A 24417-nucleotide genomic window follows, 5' to 3' on the forward strand; every position below is an offset into this window, starting at 1 on the left:
CTCCGCGCTCTCGAAACGGGACTCATATCACGTTGTGCGGCTCTTATTTCTTTTTTATTTTTGGTGTTCATTTCTCAAGCGAGAATCAGGCTCACTTGTCGATGCTGGATACCCCCGCGGCGTTCATTGGCGAGTTTGACGCCCTTGATGGACCCAAGGTGACGTACGCTTTCGAATACTTCGATTTCAACCGGGTATCCAAGAGTAATTCTGTCGTACGCCAGCTACTGTGCTTCATCGAAGGAAGGACACTTTTGGGTAAGCATGTTGCGAGTGGTTTACTGCACCATGAGTGCAAGGACTACCTCAACTCAGTAGCTGCGCATGTACTCACGTCAAATGAAAGTCGAGAAGAACGCCTGCTGTACCAGGAAAGTGGATGCCCGTGCGTCGGCAGCTTTCTTTTCAGTATACCTGACATCGTGGCGCGCGGGGAGAAGCGCCGGTTTTGCCTCGTATTTTTGCATCCCTCGTATCACGAGTTAGTGGCGCGATGGGACTACCTGAGTTGCTTTGTCGAGGTGCTGCTGAGGCGCTGGACGCAGCGCGCCACTGCTCGATATCAGCAGGAGTATTCTACTATGGCAAATCTGGAGCAGCTACGTGAGGAATCGCGCCGGAAGCCGCTGCGCTCGCTCACAGAGCTCCTTTCCTTCCCTTCCACAGGCTCAGATAGTTTGTCGACGTCTACAGCCGCACAGGAGGCCGTGATGGAGGACATGCATTGTCAATTTGAAGTCATTCTTCCTCAAGCGCTGTCAGAACCTATCCCTTTCTCGTGCCACGATAAAGATGCTGCGCAACGTGACGCAGAGCGGATTTTGGAGGATCGACTGCCGTTTGCCCAGTCCTGTATTGACCGGGTGAATACCGACGCCCCACACCTACACGGTGACATTCTACTCCCACAATTTGCGAAGCAGCTGGTTTTTGTCGACGCTGAAATTGTGGTGAAGCCGCTACCGCTCTGGCTTCTCCAGTTTTTCGCTGACACAGCTTTCGAGAACGCGCCAGAGGCTTCGGCACACAGCCTTCTGCGTGCACTTTTCAGCGGCAACCAGATTATTGTCACCGGAGAGGACGCTCGAGACTGTGCCAGTCTTGCGATGGCGTTGGCGTACACGCTTCCTCCGACTGTGGTGAAGATGCACCTCGGCTCGGAGACTTACCGCATGCCATACGAGAGCCGACTCTTGACCTTTTCGCAGCGTGCACTCTCCAAGTACGTCTTCGTGCCATCTCCCACTGCAGATGTGGCGGACAGCTCACCACACATTATAAAGCTCTTTGACATGGAGGCGGATGGAATCGTGCACGTGCGTGTAGACAACCAGCGCATTAGTTTCATACAGGATTGTGACCGGTTGCATCGCGCAGCTCAGCAACGCGAGCACCAAGCCGTGGACAGCGAGATAACCGTCGAGCCCACCACTTTGGAAAGTCGAATACTCACCCTCCTCCAGCCGTACACTGCACGCGCCCGCGAGCAAAGCAGCATCAGTGTATCCGCACTCCAGCTCCTCACTACTCACCTGCATCAGCTGGTGAGCGAATACGTGGTGCGCGGGCGTGTTTACGGTCAGCTGTTTTCGAAACAGGAGGTGGAGGCGAACAGCACGCCACTGACTCCAGGAGCTAGTGCACCGCAGGGGTTACTGGCAAAATCACCGCTGCGCTTGAGTGCCTCGCCGCTGACGGGACAGCGTCACTCCTTCGGATCCGGCTGGCGCAGCTCTTTCCGCAGCAATGCGTCGCTGTGTTCTCAGCCCTCAGCTTCCAGCTCTGGCGCTGCCGGCGGTGAGGCGGCCGCAGTCGAGCGGCAATCAACGGCGAGTTCGTCTATCACGAAGAGTGCCCACCTTTCCCCTCTGTACGGCAAGCAGTTTCAGCAACAGCATTATGTCTTCTCCAGTTTTGCTCCCGAAGACCACGCGATACTCGTGTTTTTGGGGAGTGCCTGATGGCAGACGAAGATGTGCTTGTGCCTATGTGAGCGTCCACTATGGGATTTGTTTTGTTGTTGTTGCTGACTCTCTTCTTCCATGCGTTTCCTCTTCTTACAGCTTCCATGACCCTCTCGAGCCTTCTTTCGCCTCCCACCCCCACCCCCCTTCCCTTACCTCGCTTCCTTTCCACCTCACTCCCGTGATGCGGCATGATGGTTGTTGCGAAACCCACAGCCACTTTCCTGTGAAAAGTGGTGCAACTGCAAGGAAACAAGAGCAAGAAAGAGGCCAGAGGCGAGGCTATCTGCAGAACTCAGTCCGTTGCGACTTCTCTTTTCCTTTCGCACGCCTTGACAAGCACTGTCACGCGCGCCGATCTAGCGAGCGGACTGTGACGATCGCAGAGAAAGGATGGAGGAAAACACAAGCGGTCCGAAGTCGACAATCATCTACGAATAGGCGCCGTCGTTTCCTTTCCTTCTGCGGGCATGCCCTTTTTCTTGTTTCCCGTCGTTCACACACACATACATGAACACACACACACACACCATCCCTCCCTCCATCTGGCCTTTCATCTTCTCCTTTCTGCCTGCTCCCCCCACCTCCCACCCAACCCACTGTTGCCTTGTTCTTTTGCGACGCACACATACACACACACGCACTTTATGAGGTTCCATATCCAATGGCTTACTTGCATGAGCCCCAACGGCGCACTGAGAATGCACGGGGCGTAACTTTGGGGGACATTGGGAAGGCGATCACAGCCCTAGACGAGGTTGACTTGGAGGAGCATCTCGCGCCACTTCCAAGAAGCCTCTCACTGCCGTCGCCACCTCAGACAGAGATGTGCAGCATTGCCCCTTTCCCTCGGCCTCCTCCATTTCCTTGTCGTCAGTCCTTACATGCAGTGGCCAGTCACACGTTCTGACGTTGAGCTGTGTCCACGACAGACGCGGCAATGGTTCCCGCGATACCTGTGCCCCTTAGCTGCTTTTCTGCACCGATTCTTCCTGTGGTTTCTGTGCACCCGGCTAGTCATGCGGCATTGGCAGCCTCGGTGTCTTCCTCCATCTCCAGTGATTCAGGCTAGAAAATGCATAACACGCAAAGTCCTGACCTTGCCATCGCTATTGCGGGTGCTGACGGGGCCGAGAAAGCCACCGTGGACAAAACTGCCAGCAACGACACCCGCACCTTGCCTACGGGCGATGACATCTGTGCATCCGTCCGATTCCACGCGTCCGCGCGCATGCACGGCACTTCTGAGGTTTCGGGGCTACTCTGTGCCCACTTCCTTTTCGCCGGGGATGCTGCCCACACAGCCCAAGCCTTTCCTCCTCGGTGTACTCGAGATAGACTGTAGCGTCACCAGCAACATACAGCAGCTGGCTCTCTCACGGCTACCTCAGCGCCGCGGCGCTGCGACAGCACTCCCCTCCCTTTGCCTCGCAGTTGCGACTCACCACCGTCATCCACGGTGGAGACGGCGACTAAAGTCTCCGCTGCGGCAACGGATGAAACAGCGGTTCACACTGCTACGGATCAGAAGGATTCACACCCATCACGGCCTTCTGTCCCTGCACAGGCGATTTCAGACAGCGGCGCAGAGCTGCCAGCTCCCTTGCCTACAGGGTTACATCCCTTTCTCACGACAAGGATGGAAGCGCCAGCGGGAGTGCCGAGATTTTGCAATGAGGGACGCTGTCGCTTGTCCTCTCCTGCTGCCAGCAGTAATCACATCCGCGGCAGATACACCAGAGAATTATGAGGCCTTTTTGGTGGCGCCTCGACCAAAGGGCACTAAGTGGGCTAAGGGACCCTCCACCCCACATGACCCAGAAGTGGGCGTTCTGCGGTGCAAGGCAACGCGGTCACCTTGGTTCGGGTTGTCTCTGGCGCTGCAGCCGCACTGACGGAGCTCGCTGCCGTGGCGTCTGCGGCGACTTCCTCACTACCCACAGCTTAAGCGGCCACCGCGCGCGGCTTCGGCATCTGCATAAATTGTGTGCGCCCGTCTCATGCCTGCTCCGCCATTTCAAGCGTAGGAAAAAGAAGACCGAGGACCGAAGTGCGCCAAAGGACAGAGGGAGCTGCATGCCAGCGGGAAGCTAGCTCATGCCCTACCGAGGGGCTGGCTTTCACGCCGGAACTCGCGCGCCCTTTTTTTTTCTGTACTTGGTTTCATCGTAGGCGCATCTGACGATGCCGATTTCCCATATGATACCGAAGTTGCTCGGAGAATCGACACCGTTGATCATGCCACTCCACTCCACACCTCATCTTGCACTTTTTTCTCCCTTTTCTTTTCATCTTGGCTCGCCGTAATCACCCCTACCGCTCTTGCATCTCAAACCACCTTGTCTCACTTGTATGCGTTGTAACGTGCGTGTGCGCACCTGTCTGGCACCCACCCGTGCATGCACGTGTTTGCCGTCTCCGCTTCCCACGAAACGGATTTCTGATTTTGGGAACTTCTCTTCCATTTTCTTGTGTGTAGTCTGTAGCAAAGATGACGATGATGAGCGTTCTCGCGAACGCGCTTCGCACGATTGCGAGCGCGGAGCGCCGTGGCAAGCGCCAGGTGCTCATCCGCCCCTCCTCCAAGGTGGTGGTGAAGTTCCTGCAGGTGATGCAGAAGCACGGCTACATTGGCGAGTTCGAGATCATCGATGACCATCGCGCTGGCAAGATCGTCGTGAACCTGAACGGCCGCCTGAACAAGTGCGGCGCCATCTGCCCGCGCTTCGACTGCGCCACCACCGACTACGAGAAGTGGATGAAGAACATCCTGCCCTCCCGTCAGTTCGGCTTCGTGGTGCTGACGACCTCGCTCGGCATCATGGACCACGAGGAGGCCCGCTCCCGTAACACTGGTGGTAAGGTGCTCGGCTTCTTCTACTAAGCAGCGCTAGGGTGCGGCCCTCTTCTGCCCTGCACGTGGATCTTGCTAGGACTTCAGCCGAATCGAAACAGAAAACGGCTCAGAAGACCGCGCGTCACACATGGGTGAGACTGAGAGATGTCGAAGCGGGTGTGTGCGTGCATGGGCGCGTTTGCTGCTCCCTTCTCTCCCCTCCCCCCACCAACACAGTCCCTTCTTTGTTCCGCGGTTTTTCGTGTTCTCTTTCAATTCGACGTCCTCATTCAGTTTCGCTTTCATTTACTTTTTTTTTGATGCCAAACGAAAAACAAAAACAAAAGTAGAGGGCTCAAGAAAGGTACAACGGAGCGCGCCGGGTAGCTGTCATCGTTACCTTTGCCATGGCGCAGTCTTGCCCGGCTGTCCAGCGGCCGTGCTGCTCGCCTTCTACGTGTGGAAAAGTCTTTCAGTGCGTGGTGCAGAAATGTGCGTGTACATGGTGAGTACGCGTCGATGAACGGGCATGCTCTCCACCCCCGCCCCCTCCCTCCTTGACCTTTCCCAGGGCACATGGCACGACGTACCTCGAATACACGCACTTTGGCCTTTGAGTGCGTTGAAGGAAAAGAACAACAAAAAGAAGCCGTTCTCCTCCTCCGCGTCTTCACGTCTTGGCATATACTGCATACGTGGTCGCTCTTCTCTTACCCGGCTCTCCTTCCTCTCTCCTGCTTTCCCTCGTTCTCATACGTCCACACCGTTTTGGCCTTGACCTTGCCCCTCCCCCAAAACCGCATTATGGGCTACACATCAGCGTGTTCTCTGTCTCTTTCTTTCTTCCAGGTTGCCGCACCGCGCTGCAGTTGTCGCAGTCGACTGCAGGGGAACACAGAGGGGAGAGGAAAAAAGAGTAGGTCAGACAACGGCGAATGGACAAGAGCTTCGGCACGTGCCACTGCCACCTTTTCACGCCGAGCATTGCCAAAAAACGGGCAAAAAAAGAAAAACGACAAGAACTGCGCTTTGTGCGCGTGAGCACTAATAATACCAACACACACACAAAGACCGGAGTGGTGTGGGAAGGAAAGCCTGCTGCTTCATGCTGAGCCCGTCCCTGCAAGGTTTCCTTACTTTTTCTTTGCTGCTGCTCATTGTGCCTACGTGGGGAAGCTCTCCACATCCCAGCCTCCGTTTAGAGTCCTCTTTTCCTCTGTTGCGTCTCTTCCCTTTCGCCTGTTCTGTCGTGTATTCCTGTTCTTGTTTGGTTTTCCTGTCTTGCTGCGCCGGTGCCATTCCCCGTTCCGTTTCCGTCTCTGACATCCTCCTCACCCCTGGCGTCCCCCCTCCCCTTTCTCCGCTGGATCATACCGTGACCTCTTTTTGTGTGTGTGTGTGCGTGTTTACTTTGTTTTCGTTTTCTTTTGGGCGTGTGTCTGTGTGCGGCCCTTAAACCGAACTTACACTGACTTCTCTGTTGTCGTTTTCTCGTCGCCGTCTTCGCTCCGCTGTATCTCAGCGATACCGTGCACGTGTGCAGAAGGGGGGGGGGTTCACCGTGGCATAGATTGCGCAGCTGCTGTTTTGATCATTAAACCATCGGGGAAGTTGCGTTCTTTTTTTCCTTTGGAAACACACACACAAAACGAAAAGGGATTATCATTGTTTTCCTTCTTGGACGTGTGCCGCTGCCTGTCTGCCCACTCTGTGCGCGGCCATTCACCAGTGTGTGTGTGTGTTAGCGTGTTAGTGTGTGTGCCTTTCTCTTGATGGCTGTGACTGCAACGCTCAGCCACCCTTAGCAGCTCTTTTCTTCCCTTCTTTTTGGTGCGTTCGCTCACCGGACCCTTTGCACTTCGTTTATTCTGTGCAGAGGATGGAGGTTCCGGCCACCAGGCCTGAGGTAACGACCACCGGCATCTACGGTGAGGAGTTGAACGTTGTCCGCCAGCACCTTCTACGCAGCGAATTATGCTGGTCTGGGGACCTCACCAGTCGCACCCAGGTGCTTGTTGTCGGCTCGGCTCTCTGTCCAGCATCTCGCAAGCTGTCAGTGGCACGCATGCGCGGACTCCCGTGCGTCTCCATCGAATGGGCGACAGACGGCGCCTGCGCGATGGAATCCACGCACCGCTTCGACATCGGTCACGGATTGACGGGGAAGGAGGTGTGCACTACAGGTCTGAATCACCTTGAGCGAGGCCGTGCGCAGGCCGTGTGCGGCGCGCGCCGCGCCACCTACAACTCCATGTTAACGCGGCACTGTGGGTTGCTGGTTACAGCAGCAGCGGCGCTCAGCTTGACATTATCGTCGTCACCTCCAGCGACCTCAAACGACAAAGTCCGGTTCGCGCGGAAGCACGGCATCCCGATCATTGCCATGGAGGAGTTCGTGCTGCGCTACGCCACCGAGCAGCTCTCCCGTCACCACCTACCGCCAGAGGATGCGGTGCCAGGGCGAGTAGCGCACAATGCGTCGTTGCTCAGGGCGTCCAGTCGGGGTAGCAGAACTAGCAGTAGCAACGCCCACACAGATGTCGCCTGCGAACTGAAACATAGGACAGGGTGCAGCTCAACTGGTGCCTCCGCTGGCTCTCTTAGCTCGTCGAATGGAAACGGGGTGCCGGTCTGCGGGTTGGTGCGCTCCTCAGCACTGCCTGTGCGGTCTGCCACTCCGACTCTCAGATCCAGTGTAGCTAGTCGTGGGTGCAGTATTACCAGCGCGCGAAGACCTCGCCATACAGAGGGGACGTTTAAGGGTTGCGACAACATTATGCCCAGCGCCGTTCAGTCGTCTCTGTCGTCGTCACAGCTCATGCCCACTGCATCGATAGCGGCCTGCGCCTCCCCACCAGAGTTGTCTCGGCGTCCACTTGCCGATGAGTTCTCTGACGTTGCCGCCTACTGCAGTCCTCCACACCGGCTCACAGCGCAGCAGCGCGACCTGCTGAGTGGCATGGGAGTCACTGTCTCTCCTCAGCTTACGCCGTTCACAACACATGTCCTCGTCCTTGGCGACGACGTGGAGGAGTGCCTCTATCCGCGTCCTGGCCTGCAAGTCGTGTCGTGGCAGTGGGTGACGCAGTGTCGGCTGGAACAGCGCCGGCTTTCATGCCTCGGCTTCCGCGTCGAGTGCGTCTTCCGTCCCGTGGTAACCTTCACGGGCCTTGCCCCGGCGGACCGGCATGCACTCCTCTCAGCACTGCAGCGGTCTGGGCTGCCGGGGAAGGTGCAAGATGCCCTTGTGCTTGGTGGCAGCGGTGATGAGCGATATGGCAGTGCTTCCAGTTTTCCCCTGGAGCCGGTAAGCAACCCGTACCTCCCCTGCAACACGACGCATCTTGTGGTACCTCGCGGCCAGCTTCTTTCCTCTCAAAAGGTTGCAGTGCTCGCTCAGCACCACTATCAACACTCTTCGCGCCTACGACCGCACTCGTCGGCACCTTTGACTTCGGCATCGTCATGCCGCCTCGTCGGGGTGGACTGGGTCTATCGATCCATCCAGCAGGCGCAGTGGCTGGATGTAGACCTCTTCACGCTGGCAATTCCATCTCCTGAGGCATTCGCCCTCGCCAAAACGGTCCGCGCAAACGCCGCACGCACCGCGGCGCCACTCAGCAGCCAAACTTCCCAGGACGACCTCTCAGTGCGGCTGCGCATCTCTCAACCTTCCTCGGCGTCAGCGACGGCGACAAATCTCGCTATGCAGACACCAGCCTTGCGCCAGCCGTCGCCATCTCCTTGTCGCTGCCCTCGCTTGCAGGACGCCATTGAATGCGACGTGGAGGGGGGTCTAGGGAAGCCGGCGGTGGGAAGAAGAGCAGTGGAAGAGAGGGAGGAGGAGGAGGCGGCCTCTTCCCAGCAGCACAACACAGACGTTGGATACGCCAACGACACGGCCTCGCCAACCCCACCACCCCACCGCGCGAGGGACGATGACGACGAGGAAGCCGGTGGCGAGTCCCCGTTGGCGGCAGCAGCGGTGCGGTCTGCACTGCAGGCAATTCACTCCACCTCTCCCTACCCCTCCTCTGCCCCGTTCCGTCCTGCGCGTTCGCCGTCGGCGACGGGCAAGCAAGAAGGCGGTGCACCCTACGCAAGGGACGATCTTGCCGTGACGCTGCACCACCCCGCCGACCCACCGTTGTCTTCCTATGCCTACCTCACCACCCAGTGCACACCAGGCTTTGAGAACCTTCTTGGGGAGCTGGAGGCTGGTCCACCAGGAACGCTGTTCGGGGCGTCTGTGATGCATGCCTCGCTTTATCCTCACCTTCCGGCCTGCACCACAGCGAACGCATCCGCCGTCTCCGCTCCTTCTGGCGGCGATAGGAAGGGTCAAGTTCAACGAAGTGGATCGTGCTCGGCTAACCCGCCGCCCACCGGCGCCGATCTGTGCGTCGAGCAACGCGCGTTCCTCCGTCGCACCTCCGCGCAGCCGCAAGTGATCCATCAGCAGCAGCAACTGCTAGGGCGCACCAGGCCAGATGAGTCACAGGTCATTTTTTACCAAATGGGGCTCGACGAGGACGGTGGTATTGCTGCAGTCCCTCCAGCGGTTTTACACGACAGCCCATGTGCGGTCGCCGAAGCTGTAGAGGATAAGAGGACAGTCAAGGCCGCCATGCCATCTGCCAGCTGCGTCTCGGGAGCAATCACCCATGTTTACCCCCGCTCCGCCTCCACCTCTGCGGTGTTCCTGATTACAAAAGACGCACTCAAGAGTGACTTCGACGCCTTTGCAGATTCCTTTCCGCACGTTCAACGCACAAGCAAGCCGGAGGAATGCACACACTTCATCACAGCAAAGCCGTCCAAGACGGAGCAGTTTCTGTGCTGCCTCGCCGCGGGTCGCTGGATACTGACTCCTGCGTACGTCACGGCGTGTGCCCAGGCCGGTTATCTTGTCAATGAGGCGCCGTTTGAGTGGAACGCTGAGGTAGCCACGTCACTGGGTTGCCGCTCCTCCGTAGCATCGCTTGCGCGTGGCTGTCGGCTGCAGCGCGAAGGGTCTCAGCTGCCGTTTGCGTCGTGGCGGGTGCGTGTGTGCTGCACTAACACCGCCCGCACTGCAAGCTTTCTGCGAGTGCTTCGTAACGGCGGGTGTACGTCTCTCGAAGGCGCCACTGCCGCGGAGGTGATAGCGGCGTCGAAGGAGCGAGGCAGTGCGCCGGCGTCGTCAACCGAGCTCGTCCTCGCCGATGACGCCGTCTTCAGCGAGCGTGAGCTGGAGGACTTTGCATCGTGCCCCGCATCCATCGCCTGCCCTATAATGCGTTTGGAGTACTTGGTTCAGTTTCTGTGCGCGCCAGACACGCCACGGTCTGGGATGAACTTGCTGCACTGTGTACGGTCACGAAAGCGCAGTCGGACGGAGGCGGCGGCGACCGAGTAGGCGTGCCTCACGGAACGATAGAGAATGACGAAGGAAGCGGAGACATCGGATGCAGCAGACTTTTCTTCGTGCCTTGTCGCCATTTTTCGTTTAGCTTTCCCTTTTTATGTTCTCACCTTGCCTGCCTTCCGCTCTATTCATGCACACAAGCGGTGCATTGCTGTTGTGCGTGTGTGCGTCTGTGTCTACGCGTGATTTGAGGCGAGCCTCTCTTTCTTTTTCCTATCCGTTTCGAGCCACGAAAAACGCGTGAGGCGCGCTTTCCGCTCGTGTACATATCGCAGTTGAATAACTTTCCATCTGGACATCATGTTGCATGATCGCCGTTCACCCGGCTGTGACGAGGTACGTGCGTGGCCTGTTTCCGCTCCTTCTTTTCTTTTGTATGAAATGGGGCGGGGGATGGTGGTGGTGGTGGTGAACCGCCACACCCATATGCTGAGCGGAGCCGCATCGAGATTCACCGTGCAGCGCGACTCCAGGCACTCTTCCACTCCCCGTCCGTCATCACGATGGATCTCTTCATCGCCTCCGCTTTGTCACCGCTCCATCCTTTGCTTCTTTTTTTCCTCCCTCTCTTCACGCGACTTCCGCGCTGCTTTTATCATCATCATCGTTTTCCTTCTCTGGACACTTCTCTGCTTGAGGAGCGCGCACGCGATCGGCAAAGTAAGTGCAAGAAGAGGCGTCGGCACCAACAGACGCACGCACAGAGGAAGAGACGTCCACAGGTGCGGACGGGTGCGGGCTGAGAAGCGAAGCACTTCCGAACCGGCGGCTGTGCAGCAGGACGAGGAAAAAAAGGCGTTTCTGACGGGTACGGCGCTACCAAGCAGCAGCAGCGGGAATCCATGCAGACACTAGACGACGCACAGCACGATGAGAAGCAGCAGCGGGAGACGCAGCGTAAGCTGGGCCTCCCCACCAACTACCGCTTTGAAATTGACAAGTGCATCAAGCGCATCAAGGAAAAAGATGCCCGCCGTGTCGCCTTGCAGTTTCCCGAAGGGCTGCTTATGTTTGCCATCCCCATCGCTGACATTCTGGAGGAGGCTACGGGGTCTGAAATGGTCATCCTAGGCGATGTCACATATGGGGCGTGCTGTGTCGATGATTTCTCGGCTGCAGCCCTCGGGTGCGACTTTCTCATCCACTACGGACACAGCTGCCTCATCTCCATCAAAGACTGCATTGTAGCGAACATGATGTACGTCTTCGTCGAGATCGACATCGATGTACAGCACTTCATTGACACCGTCAAGGCTCTCGTGCCCGCAGATGCGCGGGTGGCGTGCATCGGCACCGTCCAGTTTATCTCGTCCATGCGAGCAGGGCTGCGCGTGCTGCAAGCGGAGCACTTTATCCACCCCGTCGTCATCCCGCAAAACCGCCCACTGTCAACTGGTGAGGTGCTCGGCTGCACGAGCCCCAAGGTGAACCCGGCGGAGGTGGACGTGGTGCTCTACGTGGGCGACGGACGCTTTCATGTGGAGTCCTTTCTCATTGCGCACCCTGGCCTCAGCGCCCTCCAGTATGACCCGTACAAAAAGACGTTGTCGCGAGAGACCTACGCCACGGCCGAGATGCGGACACTTCGCCGCGAGGCCGTTGAGAAGGCAAGGGCGGCACAGAGCTTTGCGATTGTAATGGGGACTCTAGGCCGCCAGGGACACCCCCGCGTCGTTGACCGCATCATTGCGCTAGCACAGCGCCAGGGAAAGCGCGTGACGCTGTTGCTCATGTCAGAAATCTTTCCGCATAAGATGGCAATGCTTGAGGATGTGGACTGCTACATCCAGGTTGCTTGTCCGCGACTTTCCATCGACTGGGGCTACGCCTTCGACCGCCCGCTGCTGTCTCCGTACGAGGCTGAGGTGGCCTTGGGCAACGCCCAGTGGGGGGAAGAGTATCCGATGGACCACTACTCCCGCGAAGGAGGTAACTGGGCCGTGTACACCGACAAGTCCCTGTAGACAGGGAGGGACGAAGTGCTGATGCGCGTCAAGGCGACCTCACAAAAGCCTACTGCGCATGCCCCCTGTCCCTCCTCCACGTGCACACCCTTACATGCTCTATCGACAGGATAGCGCAGCACGTGAAACACCCATTGAGGCTGTACGGCGGTCGTGCGCTTGAAGCTTAGGCGAAACGACAGCCATTGCGCAGCAGTGCATTTCGGGCAGCAAGCAACCGTTTTGAATCGGTGGCTCCCAAGCGACCCGTCGCTGGGGCATGAACCCGTGCCTTTGGAGACCATCCTGCGGTGAGGGACACGTGCCTCTCTCCCTTTTGTGTGCATGTGATATGTGGTGCTCGTGCTGGAAGGAAAGGGCCGAAAAGGCAGGAAAAAGAAGACAAATGACGTTCAAGTATGTTCGGCATACTGGAGGAGGCAGGGGGCTAAAAGGCGGAAGCAGAGATTACCAACACACACACACACTCAGAAACAGTCACGCCGCGGGTCACATGCACGGTGCACGGCGGACGGGAGTAGGAAAACGGGCAAACAACTCACCCTGTTGTTGCCGGGCCTCTCGTGTGGTGTGCACGCGTGTGCGTGTCCGCCTACCGCGAGGATGACGGTGTGCCCATCTGGGTCCCTTTTCTTCTCCCTCCCCTTCTGGGTGCCCCCCTGCGGCTTTTGCACCAAGGTAGCCCACTCCCGTCATCCATCACCGGGTGTTATGCATTTTTTTCCACTTCCATAAAACAGAGTAACGGCACGAGAAACAAAAATCAATACCGACGCCCACGCCGGTGGTCCTTAGAGCCAAGCCACCACCCTCCCTTCATACTACAACCCACTGTCTTTCCCACTTCTACGTAACCCACTTCGCCTCTCATCCTCTCTTTCACGTCACAGCAACACCAACCGGACTTTCCGACTTGCTTTTCATGCGCGTACGCATACCCTCAGCTCACACCCACATCATCTTCTGCGCAGTAGCCCACCACCTACTCTGTGTGTGCGGCCCTATTATTCTGCTGTGCGTAAACTATTCTGTGTCCGCGACCCCCGCACTTCCATCGCTGTCGGGATACGCCTTGTGTTGTGCGTTCGGCTCTCCGTTGCCCTTCAGCTTTGCACATAGCGGCTATTCACCGTCGACTTTCTATTCTCTTTTCTCCTGTATACCCCTGCTCCCCCGACCCTCCCCTGTACATAAACACCCTACACCGTCTCTCCCCCCTTTCATCTCTCCTCCCCTGCCACGATGATGACCCCTGAAGATGCGACCGGGCTGGAGGCTGCGCGCAAGCAGAAGATCCACAACCTGAAGCTGAAGACGGCGTGTCTGGAGAATGAGGAGCTTGTGCAGGAGCTGCACATCTCTGACTGGTCGGAGACGCAGCGGCAGAAGCTGCGCGGCGCGCATGAGAAGGGCGAGGAGCTGCTTGCGTCGGTGGAGGTTGGGACGAAGTGGAACCTGATGGAGGCGTACGACCTGGCGAAGCTGATGCGCGTGTGCGGGCTGGAGATGAGCCAGCGCGAGCTGTACCGCCCGGAGGACAAGCCGCAGTTCATGGACATCATTGGCGTGAAGAAGGTGCTACAGGACCTGCGGCAGAACCGGAACAAGACGCGCGTTGTGAGCTTCACGCAGCTGATCGACAACAGCATCGCGAAGATGGAGAAGGTGGAGGAGGAGCTGCGGCGGTCGCAGCTGGACGCGACGCAGCTTGCGCAGGTGCCGACGCGGACGGTGAAGATGATGGAGGACATCATGAACGCGACACAGATCCAGAACGCGCTTGCGTCGACGGACGACCAGATGCAGACGCAGCTTGCGCAGCTGGAGAAGACGAACGAGATCCAGAATGTTGCGATGCACGACGGCGAGATGCAGATTGCGGAGGAGCAGATGTGGACGAAGGTGCAGCTGCAGGAGCGACTGATCGAGCTGCTGAAGGACAAGTTTGGGCTGATCGGGAAGTGCGAGGAGGAGAACGCGCAGTTCAAGGAGATCTACGAGGTGCAGAAGCAGGCGAACCATGAGACGAGCCAGATGAAGGACGCGAAGCGGCGGCTGAGGCAGCGGTGCGAGACGGACCTGAAGCACATCCAGGACGCGATCCAGAAGGCGGACCTGGAGGACGCGGAGGCGGTGAAGCGGTACGCTGGGAACAAGGAGCGCAGCGAGCGCGCTGTCAAGGAGAACGAGGAGATGCAGGAGGAGGCGTGGAACAAGATCCAGGACCTGGAGCGGCAGCTGCAGAACCTTGGGACGGACCGTTTCGACGAGGTGAAGCGGCGGATCGAGGAGGTGGACCGCGAGGAAAAGCGGCGCGTGGAGAACGCGCAGTTTCTGGAGGTCGCCGCGCAGCACAAGAAGCTGCTGGAGCTGACGGTGTACAACTGTGACCTCGCGATGCGGTGCACTGGGCTTGTGGAGGAGCTGGTGTCGGAGGGGTGCGCGGGCGTGAAGGCGCGGTACGACAAGACGAACCAGGACCTTGCCGCGCTGCGGCTGGAGGTGCACAAGGAGCACCTGGAGTACTTCCGTATGCTGTACCTGACGCTGGGGTCACTGATCTACAAGAAGGAGAAGCGGCTGGAGGAGGTCGACCGGAACATCCGCCTTGCGCACATCCAGCTGGAGTTCTGCGTGGAGACGTTCGACCCGAACGCGAAGAAGCACGCGGACATGAAGAAGGAGCTGTACAAGATGCGGCAGGGCGTGGAGGAGGAGCTTGCGATGCTGAAGGAGAAGCAGGCTGCCGCGCTGGACGACTTCAAGGAGTCGGAAGAGGCGCTGGACGCCGCGGGCATCGAGTTCAGCCACCCGGTGGACGAGAACAACGAGGAGGTGCTGACGCGGCGCAGCAAGATGGTGGAGTACAAGTCGCACCTGACGAAGCAGGAGGAGGTGAGGATCGCTGCGGAGCGCGAGGAGATCAAGCGCGCGCGCCTGCTGCGCAGCGGTGGCGCGAGTGCTGCGGCGCAGATCACCAGCGGCTCCATGAACGCCGACTACGCGGCGAGCACGCAGCAGGAGGTGTGAGGGGACCGTGCTTTAGTCAGGGAACCTGCATGGTATAGGCTGCGATGGCAAGTGACTATCTGGGCTCCTCAGAGTCGCAGGAGTGCTGTTGCTTGGCTGGTGCTGATCGCTCTTGTTGCGGCTCCTTCAGGTACGGGGGCTCTCCTTGGCGCCTTCCGTATGCGCCGTGCTCTCTCGGCTTTTTCTGCGTTCTACTTGTGCTCTCTTCAGCTTTCACCGTGGTCGTGTACGTTGCGGTCGAGCTTGTTGTCTGTGGACCCCATCTCTCTTCGAAGGCAGAGGCAGCCGTGTCTGTTCAGTGCCGAGACGAGAGCCACTGCCATGTCGAGCTGTGGGTGAGAGCAGTAAGGCAGAGGTGTAGGTGAGAGAGATGACTCCGTGCGGCGCCCTCTTGTCCATGCCTGCCCGTCGTGCCCTTCACTGCCGCTCCTTTTTTCCCGCTTGAGTGACGCCACGTTGCCTTTGTGCGTTGCTATTGTGTCCTTACTCCTTCCGATTGCCATCACGTTGATATCCCTATGTCTCTCCTTTTCTTGCCTTGCGCATTGCGGATGTGTTTCCCCTCCACCCTTTTCTTTCACCACCGCCGGTGCTGCCCCGTTGCAAGAGGATGCGTGTTGGCGCAATCGACACGTAGTCGTAGCAGCTGCGCTGTGATCTCGGCGCCCCCTCTCCATCTTTGCTCACCGTGCTCCTCGTCATCTACTCCATGTTGTTCTTTTTCGTTGTGTTTTGCCCCCTCCTTTAAATGCATTGCCTTCTCTTGGAATCCCATGTTCAGTCATCCCCTGTTTCTCACTGTGTCTGTGGCTCTCGGTTGTGCTTCTCTGTCGTCTGTTCTCCGTCCCCTCCCCCTCCCTGTGGATGCTATCAACTTTCCCCCTTTCCCCCTTTCCCCGTTTGCCCCTCCCCCTTATCTGACGGCTGCCGTCTCTCTCACACGCCCCCTCACGCCTACGCGCTCCTCTTTTGCGTTCTTCTTGCGTGTGCGTGTGGCGTCTCCCCCTCCCCCGCCTATCCCGTCACCGATGGGTGAATGGGGGAGAGGAGTCAGCGGAAAAGGGAATGCAGATAGTGTGAGACCGAATGGCAATCCCCCGACTCCCCCACCCACCCCACCCCTGACACACGAAAAGTAAATACACTCAACAGCCTTGGTGGGGGCACGGACTGGCGCGGCATGGAGAGAAAAGGGGAGTGATGCATGCAGGGTTGCATTCAGCACAGACGCACGTACCTGTGGCCGCCCCCTCCCTCCTCTCCACGGCCCTTCTTCTTTGTCTCCACTTGTTTTGTCCTTGTATGTCATTATTATTGTTCACCTCGCGGCATTCTTGATGTAGCCGCTTCTTGACATGTATAGTGTTGTTCATTACCATCCACCGCCAGAAAACGAAACCTGTGTACTACACCAATCGCGCGCGCAGCAATGGGCGTTGCGTTCGACGTGCTCTCCTCGCCCTTCCCGCAGGTGCCTGGTGTGAGTGCGTGCGTGTAGTGCACTTCGCGGAAAGTAGTCGGCGGGCACCTTGAGCGTTGCCGTCGTTGTGGAAGTGGCCGCGTGGCAAGCGGGCCTCCGTGACGGTGACTGTACGTCACTTCCGGAAAGGGGATGGCTTTGGTGTGATTTGGGACACGGATTGTGATTCCTGTTGGCCCTTGCTTCAAGGAGTCAGGCTGCGCGTGTGTCCGTCTTCGCGACCTCTTTGGGTTGCGCAGCTTGTGGCATGCGCACACCGGCGTGTGCCAGGGCACAGGTACTGTGCGCGTTGGTGTCTCCATGCGCCAGCGGACCGCGACGCGTGAACTCCGCCGCCCTCACCGGCGCGCAACGCCCCTTGACTACCACGATGATCCTTCCCAAGCCATAGCGCTTATCTTCTCCACTGCCTTGCGCTCTCTGGCCCACCCATTTTTTCTGTTTGCTTCCCCCCTACCACCTACTCTGTGTGTGCGGCCCTATTATTCTGCTGTGCGTAAACTATTCTGTGTCCGCGACCCCCGCACTTCCATCGCTGTCGGGATACGCCTTGTGTTGTGCGTTCGGCTCTCCGTTGCCCTTCAGCTTTGCACATAGCGGCTATTCACCGTCGACTTTCTATTCTCTTTTCTCCTGTATACCCCTGCTCCCCCGACCCTCCCCTGTACATAAACACCCTACACCGTCTCTCCCCCCTTTCATCTCTCCTCCCCTGCCACGATGATGACCCCTGAAGATGCGACCGGGCTGGAGGCTGCGCGCAAGCAGAAGATCCACAACCTGAAGCTGAAGACGGCGTGTCTGGAGAATGAGGAGCTTGTGCAGGAGCTGCACATCTCTGACTGGTCGGAGACGCAGCGGCAGAAGCTGCGCGGCGCGCATGAGAAGGGCGAGGAGCTGCTTGCGTCGGTGGAGGTTGGGACGAAGTGGAACCTGATGGAGGCGTACGACCTGGCGAAGCTGATGCGCGTGTGCGGGCTGGAGATGAGCCAGCGCGAGCTGTACCGCCCGGAGGACAAGCCGCAGTTCATGGACATCATTGGCGTGAAGAAGGTGCTACAGGACCTGCGGCAGAACCGGAACAAGACGCGCGTTGTGAGCTTCACGCAGCTGATCGACAACAGCATCGCGAAGATGGAGAAGGTGGAGGAGGAGCTGCGGCGGTCGCAGCTGGACGCGACGCAGCTTGCGCAGGTGCCGACGCGGACGGTGAAGATGATGGAGGACATCATGAACGCGACACAGATCCAGAACGCGCTTGCGTCGACGGACGACCAGATGCAGACGCAGCTTGCGCAGCTGGAGAAGACGAACGAGATCCAGAATGTTGCGATGCACGACGGCGAGATGCAGATTGCGGAGGAGCAGATGTGGACGAAGGTGCAGCTGCAGGAGCGACTGATCGAGCTGCTGAAGGACAAGTTTGGGCTGATCGGGAAGTGCGAGGAGGAGAACGCGCAGTTCAAGGAGATCTACGAGGTGCAGAAGCAGGCGAACCATGAGACGAGCCAGATGAAGGACGCGAAGCGGCGGCTGAGGCAGCGGTGCGAGACGGACCTGAAGCACATCCAGGACGCGATCCAGAAGGCGGACCTGGAGGACGCGGAGGCGGTGAAGCGGTACGCTGGGAACAAGGAGCGCAGCGAGCGCGCTGTCAAGGAGAACGAGGAGATGCAGGAGGAGGCGTGGAACAAGATCCAGGACCTGGAGCGGCAGCTGCAGAACCTTGGGACGGACCGTTTCGACGAGGTGAAGCGGCGGATCGAGGAGGTGGACCGCGAGGAAAAGCGGCGCGTGGAGAACGCGCAGTTTCTGGAGGTCGCCGCGCAGCACAAGAAGCTGCTGGAGCTGACGGTGTACAACTGTGACCTCGCGATGCGGTGCACTGGGCTTGTGGAGGAGCTGGTGTCGGAGGGGTGCGCGGGCGTGAAGGCGCGGTACGACAAGACGAACCAGGACCTTGCCGCGCTGCGGCTGGAGGTGCACAAGGAGCACCTGGAGTACTTCCGTATGCTGTACCTGACGCTGGGGTCACTGATCTACAAGAAGGAGAAGCGGCTGGAGGAGGTCGACCGGAACATCCGCCTTGCGCACATCCAGCTGGAGTTCTGCGTGGAGACGTTCGACCCGAACGCGAAGAAGCACGCGGACATGAAGAAGGAGCTGTACAAGATGCGGCAGGGCGTGGAGGAGGAGCTTGCGATGCTGAAGGAGAAGCAGGCTGCCGCGCTGGACGACTTCAAGGAGTCGGAAGAGGCGCTGGACGCCGCGGGCATCGAGTTCAGCCACCCGGTGGACGAGAACAACGAGGAGGTGCTGACGCGGCGCAGCAAGATGGTGGAGTACAAGTCGCACCTGACGAAGCAGGAGGAGGTGAGGATCGCTGCGGAGCGCGAGGAGATCAAGCGCGCGCGCCTGCTGCGCAGCGGTGGCGCGAGTGCTGCGGCGCAGATCACCAGCGGCTCCATGAACGCCGACTACGCGGCGAGCACGCAGCTGGAGGGTTAGTGCATTTTGTTTGTACATCACATTGTCCTTCTGTGTGTCTTTTAATGATCGTGTTGTTTATGGTGGTGTATCATAGGTTGGTGCTGGAGAGGTGGGTGACTGGCCAGCTGATGTGTCCGTGTTTTTTTTCGTGCGTTCCTGTGGATGATGTAGGACTGACGTGTGGTGGTGATGAAGTTGTTTGTGTGGTGTGGTGTGGGAAAAGGGGAAGCAGGAGACCCTGTATGTTGGACAGCTGAGGCAGTGAAGAAGGGTGCACCTGTGCTGCGTGTGTTGGTGCGTGGTTGCTCGTGTTCATAATTATGAGCAAAAAACAATATATATATATATGTGAGTGTTATGTACAGGATTCGTTCATGCGAGGGGTTCCAGTATCCCTGAGTGTTTCGTCTTTTTTTGTTTGGCTTAGTGCGTGCCTGTGTCTCTATGTGTGTGTGTGTGTGTGTGTGTGTGTGTGTCGACGCTTACCGGTGGTTTACGCTGTCCATGTTCAAGTTGTGTGGTGGTGGTGCCTAAAAGAGCGATGTGGCGAAGTTTTGGCAACCAAAGATGTGCGTGTTGCGCGCCATACCACCCCATTCAACTTGATAGTGGCAGGCGGCGCATACACTGTGCCTGTGACATCCAAATGCGCGTGGAGGTGTGTGTACCATGGCCTCTTTCGTCAAGGACGAGGCGGGGCTGCGTCACAGCGTGGATGTGACCTAGACCTACATGCGTGGGAAGACCTTTAAAGGTAAAGCTGTTGTTTTCGGTTGCACACAGCGGGCAAATGGAACGATGTACAGTGGTCTCTCTTTCTTTTCTCTCCCCTGTTTTTTCGATCGTTTCCTTTTCTGATTTTATTTTGTGCGATGTGCTATGTTGTTGTAGTTCGCCGTTCTCTAAGCCATTCTTGGCTCGCTTCATGTATGTATTCCCTCCGTCGTTGTATATATGTACACACATTTGTATTCTACCTCTCCTCTGACTCTTTGTGGTGTTGGTGCGGTGGGGAGGGGTCATGTGTCCCTGCTTCCGCTCTCTCACCAGGATCAACATCATCGTCGACTGCGTGTTGTGTAGTCGTTCCCCGTTTTTGTTTTCGTCTTTCCTTTTCATTCTCTTTTTTTTTGTTTTGAGAGGAAGGAGGAGGGTGTGGTGGTCTGCTCGCTTGTGCGCGTCTGTGTCGCCGTGTTGGCGCCGAGGTCGGATCTTCCACTCATCTTCATACGCGGTCACCTCTATGCATGTGCATGCGCGTAGGCACGCGCACCTTCACCTACGCTAGTGTGTCCCCACGAAGGCAGGTAAGCTGTGTGTGCGTGTGTGTGTGTGCAGAGGCGGCAACGCTGCACCCACCACTTCTATCCTGTTCTCTCAGTTTCTCATCTCTTTCCCTTTAGGTGCGGTGATGCTCGATATGTTCATGTTTCTCTGGAATCGACACCGAAGTCAGCAATGCGGGGACGATAAAGAAAAAAGAAAAAACAACACCCAGCGGAGACCAGACGGCAACGCCCTGTCGCCTAGTGCTTTCCTCTGTGTCCCTGTGCGAGTCACACACACAGAGCGAGAGAGTGGCAGATGAAAGGGGCGGGCTGCACCCCGTCTCCTGCTCAGAGACGGGGGGGGAGGGTGGGGGAGGGCCACCAGGGACAGAGTGGAAACAACTCGATGCACCCATTTTCCCTCTTGCGTATCGCTGATGCTGATACAAGAGATTAAGGAGTGAGGGCTTGGCGCGAAAAGTATCACCTCTCCCCCCTTGGCTGTGCACGACGGAGGCTGCCGACATTTCTCTTTGGATCTCCTCACGTGTACAACCACAACCCACGAGGCTCGCCGATTTTGTGCGGCGCCACACTCCCACCCGTTTTCTTGTGATTTGTCGGCACTGTCCCTCCACCCCTCCCTTCCCCTCCTTCAACCTTCTCTCTTCGTCTCTCGCATCTTTCCTAATGGCATATGCTTGTTTCTCGGGTCGGTGCCACCATCACCTTCCCTCCCTTTCCCACTTACCACTCCCTCACCGGGTCTGACCTTTCCTGCCTTTCCCTGCAGCCTCACCCGTCATCTTTGTGCTGCAGCTTCACTCCTTCTCCCTCCCCTCCAACTTCCCCATCGCAGCCATGGCTACTCCTCGCAGCGCCAAGAAGGCCTCCCGCAAGAGCGGCTCCAAGTCCGCGAAGTGCGGCCTGATCTTCCCGGTGGGCCGCGTCGGCGGGATGATGCGCCGCGGCCAGTACGCTCGTCGTGTCGGTGCCTCTGGCGCCGTGTACATGACGGCTGTGCTGGAGTACCTGACCGCGGAGCTGCTGGAGCTGTCCGTGAAGGCGGCCGCGCAGAGCGGGAAGAAGCGGTGCCGCCTGATCCCGCGCACCGTGATGCTGGCTGCGCGCCACGACGACGACATCAGCTCGCTTCTGAAGAACGTGACCCTGTCTCACAGCGGCGTTGTGCCAAGCGTCAGCAAGGCGATGTCGAAGAAGAAGGGTGGCAAGAAGCTCAAGGCGACGCCGAGCGCGTAAACCCTCCGTCTTGACAGCGCACACGCGCCGCTGGTATGTGCGCGTGTGCGCGGGCCCCCACTTGGGGCCGGCGATGAGGCGCATCATACCTCCATAGAGACCTTATCTTTCGTTTTATGCCTTCTCAGATGACCACTTGATTCCTTCCTTTCTTCTGTTTCTCTCCGCCCCTCAGCAGAGGGTACGAGTCAGGGTAGGCTCGGGCAAAGCTCACTTCACCCACGATGAACCACAGCGCCCTCTCTCTCTTGACGGGGGACAGGCTGTCGCCCAGTCACGCGTATCTGCGTGCGGACCCGCTCTTGCGTTCTGCCCCACCATTCGTCGAATGGCGCGCTACACGCATGACAGGCTCTGCTGCAGCACAGGCTCCCTGCGGTTGCCGAGTGCGTACATGTCGTTGCTACTGCTGTGCTTGCACTCCATCTCACCTCGCTTTCTTGGCGCATCCGCCCGCCTTTCCTCCCTCCTCGCCACTGCGTTGGTCCTCCCGTGCCGCTGCGGCACAGCCCGCCGCCTTCCACCTCACACACACACGCTCATACCCTCATACAGCACTCGTGCAGACCGACACACCCACCCCCTTCCTCTCTCCTCTCCGTAAACATGGCTACTCCTCGCAGCGCCAAGAAGGCCTCCCGCAAGAGCGGCTCCAAGTCCGCGAAGTGCGGCCTGATCTTCCCGGTGGGCCGCGTCGGCGGGATGATGCGCCGCGGCCAGTACGCTCGTCGTGTCGGTGCCTCTGGCGCCGTGTACATGACGGCTGTGCTGGAGTACCTGACCGCGGAGCTGCTGGAGCTGTCCGTGAAGGCGGCCGCGCAGAGCGGGAAGAAGCGGTGCCGCCTGATCCCGCGCACCGTGATGCTGGCTGCGCGCCACGACGACGACATCAGCTCGCTTCTGAAGAACGTGACCCTGTCTCACAGCGGCGTTGTGCCAAGCGTCAGCAAGGCGATGTCGAAGAAGAAGGGTGGCAAGAAGCTCAAGGCGACGCCGAGCGCTTAGAGCACACCTACCCCTCTCTTTCTCTCGCTGATAGGGGGAGGGGTGTACGTTGTTGTGTGGGAGCGAGACGCACACACGCACACACGTGTTCCCCTCTCTCCCTCTCCATAGATCCAGTCCTTTTGTTTCTCTCTTGTGTGGCTTGGCTTCCCGTTGTTTCAATGATGTCCTTCTCCCCTCTCTCTGTCTGTGCACAGAGGAGACATGCGACGAAAAGCACAAGTATGGAAATAGCGTAAATAAGCTCCACCGCATACGTGCACATTGAAGCGGTCCCGTGATACCCGAGGCCACGCACATTCCCTCATTCAGAGATGATGAGCAGCACCGCCAATGTGAAGCGTTTTGGCGTTGCGTGTTTGCATCTCTCCTGCTCTCTCACGGGTCTGACTCTTTCCGTGAGGGGCGAGTGTGGAGTGGATGGCTCCGCTGCCACTGTATTTGTGTGGATGGAAGCTGGTTCGCCAGCAGAATCCAGCAGGGGAGGTGCTCGGATGTGGTGGAGGTGGTCGGAGGCAACTACGTGCCCTCCGAGAAAGGAAAGGCGGCCGTCTGGGAGTACTCTTGTGGATGGTGGATTGGGGAATATCTGGATTCCCTTCGTGTGCGTGCTGGAAGAAGCCGGCTGCAGACGACATAGCTGACTGATGCTGGGCCCTCGTTGTCAGGGGTAGAGAACGCCTGCGATGACGTGTGTGTCCCTACGCAAAACTCCTTTCATGCGCTTTTCTCTCTTTGCTTGTGCATCTCTCTCCTCACCTCGACCTTTCTCTTCCTCGCAACTTCTTCTGCACCTCTGGCGGAACTCATCACCTGCTCCTCCACCCTTCTTCTTCTGTGCTTCGCACCCACCTGTTGTACGATATGGTCTTCTGCTCAATTTGTTTTTATCGTTTCGGTGTACCTGCTTCCACCGTTGCTGCTGCTGCTCGTCGACGCCACCTCGATGGCAAACGCGCAGACTCAGACACACGCACACGCACCCATTTTCTTCTCAGCACCGTTGCACTCTGCCGCCTCGGCCGACATTCTCGTTCTCTGTTTTTTACTCCTTCTCCCTCCCCTCCAACTTCCCCATCGCAGCCATGGCTACTCCTCGCAGCGCCAAGAAGGCCTCCCGCAAGAGCGGCTCCAAGTCCGCGAAGTGCGGCCTGATCTTCCCGGTGGGCCGCGTCGGCGGGATGATGCGCCGCGGCCAGTACGCTCGTCGTGTCGGTGCCTCTGGCGCCGTGTACATGACGGCTGTGCTGGAGTACCTGACCGCGGAGCTGCTGGAGCTGTCCGTGAAGGCGGCCGCGCAGAGCGGGAAGAAGCGGTGCCGCCTGATCCCGCGCACCGTGATGCTGGCTGCGCGCCACGACGACGACATCAGCTCGCTTCTGAAGAACGTGACCCTGTCTCACAGCGGCGTTGTGCCAAGCGTCAGCAAGGCGATGTCGAAGAAGAAGGGTGGCAAGAAGCTCAAGGCGACGCCGAGCGCTTAGAGCACACCTACCCCTCTCTTTCTCTCGCTGATAGGGGGAGGGGTGTACGTTGTTGTGTGGGAGCGAGACGCACACGCGCACACACGTGTTCCCCTCTCTCCCTCTCCATAGATCCAGTCCTTTTGTTTCTCGTGTTCGTTCTTCGGTGTCATCTGTGTCTAGCTCTCACCAGGGGGTTAGTAAAGGTTGCCGTTTGAAAACTTATTTTTGTGTCCAAGAACGAAACCCC

At 58.3% G+C, this 24417-nt stretch overlaps 9 protein-coding genes across 9 annotated transcripts; all 9 read left to right on the forward strand.

The window, feature by feature from the left end:
• Window positions 1–101: 101 nt before the first annotated feature.
• LMXM_08_29_1810 (conserved hypothetical protein) lies at window positions 102–1961 on the forward strand (the record flags this gene model as incomplete). The annotated part of the gene is made up of 1 exon (XM_003872328.1): window positions 102–1961. One exon carries the CDS (start codon window positions 102–104, stop codon window positions 1959–1961), a length of 1860 nt encoding a protein of 619 aa, XP_003872377.1.
• Window positions 1962–4455: 2494 nt separating this feature from the next.
• Window positions 4456–4848, forward strand: LMXM_08_29_1800 (putative 40S ribosomal protein S15A; the record flags this gene model as incomplete). Its single annotated transcript, XM_003872329.1, has 1 exon — window positions 4456–4848. One exon carries the CDS (start codon window positions 4456–4458, stop codon window positions 4846–4848), a length of 393 nt encoding a protein of 130 aa, XP_003872378.1.
• Window positions 4849–6679: 1831 nt separating this feature from the next.
• Window positions 6680–10198, forward strand: LMXM_08_29_1790 (conserved hypothetical protein; the record flags this gene model as incomplete). The annotated part of the gene is made up of 1 exon (XM_003872330.1): window positions 6680–10198. The coding sequence occupies one exon, from the start codon at window positions 6680–6682 to the stop codon at window positions 10196–10198; it is 3519 nt and encodes a 1172-aa protein (XP_003872379.1).
• An 851-nt stretch (window positions 10199–11049) lies between these two features.
• On the forward strand, window positions 11050–12171 carry LMXM_08_29_1780 (putative diphthamide synthesis protein; the record flags this gene model as incomplete). Its single annotated transcript, XM_003872331.1, has 1 exon — window positions 11050–12171. The coding sequence occupies one exon, from the start codon at window positions 11050–11052 to the stop codon at window positions 12169–12171; it is 1122 nt and encodes a 373-aa protein (XP_003872380.1).
• A 1242-nt stretch (window positions 12172–13413) lies between these two features.
• On the forward strand, window positions 13414–15201 carry LMXM_08_29_1760 (putative paraflagellar rod protein 1D; the record flags this gene model as incomplete). Its single annotated transcript, XM_003872332.1, has 1 exon — window positions 13414–15201. One exon carries the CDS (start codon window positions 13414–13416, stop codon window positions 15199–15201), a length of 1788 nt encoding a protein of 595 aa, XP_003872381.1.
• A 2200-nt stretch (window positions 15202–17401) lies between these two features.
• Window positions 17402–19189, forward strand: LMXM_08_29_1750 (putative paraflagellar rod protein 1D; the record flags this gene model as incomplete). The annotated part of the gene is made up of 1 exon (XM_003872333.1): window positions 17402–19189. The coding sequence occupies one exon, from the start codon at window positions 17402–17404 to the stop codon at window positions 19187–19189; it is 1788 nt and encodes a 595-aa protein (XP_003872382.1).
• Window positions 19190–21300: 2111 nt separating this feature from the next.
• LMXM_08_29_1740 (putative histone H2A) lies at window positions 21301–21699 on the forward strand (the record flags this gene model as incomplete). Its single annotated transcript, XM_003872334.1, has 1 exon — window positions 21301–21699. The coding sequence occupies one exon, from the start codon at window positions 21301–21303 to the stop codon at window positions 21697–21699; it is 399 nt and encodes a 132-aa protein (XP_003872383.1).
• Window positions 21700–22305: 606 nt separating this feature from the next.
• LMXM_08_29_1730 (putative histone H2A) lies at window positions 22306–22704 on the forward strand (the record flags this gene model as incomplete). Its single annotated transcript, XM_003872335.1, has 1 exon — window positions 22306–22704. The coding sequence occupies one exon, from the start codon at window positions 22306–22308 to the stop codon at window positions 22702–22704; it is 399 nt and encodes a 132-aa protein (XP_003872384.1).
• A 1085-nt stretch (window positions 22705–23789) lies between these two features.
• On the forward strand, window positions 23790–24188 carry LMXM_08_29_1720 (putative histone H2A; the record flags this gene model as incomplete). Its single annotated transcript, XM_003872336.1, has 1 exon — window positions 23790–24188. One exon carries the CDS (start codon window positions 23790–23792, stop codon window positions 24186–24188), a length of 399 nt encoding a protein of 132 aa, XP_003872385.1.
• Window positions 24189–24417: the final 229 nt, after the last annotated feature.

The sequence above is a fragment of the Leishmania mexicana genome, chromosome 8 (genome assembly GCF_000234665.1).
Source record: "Leishmania mexicana MHOM/GT/2001/U1103 complete genome, chromosome 8".
NCBI lineage: Eukaryota > Euglenozoa > Kinetoplastea > Trypanosomatida > Trypanosomatidae > Leishmania > Leishmania mexicana.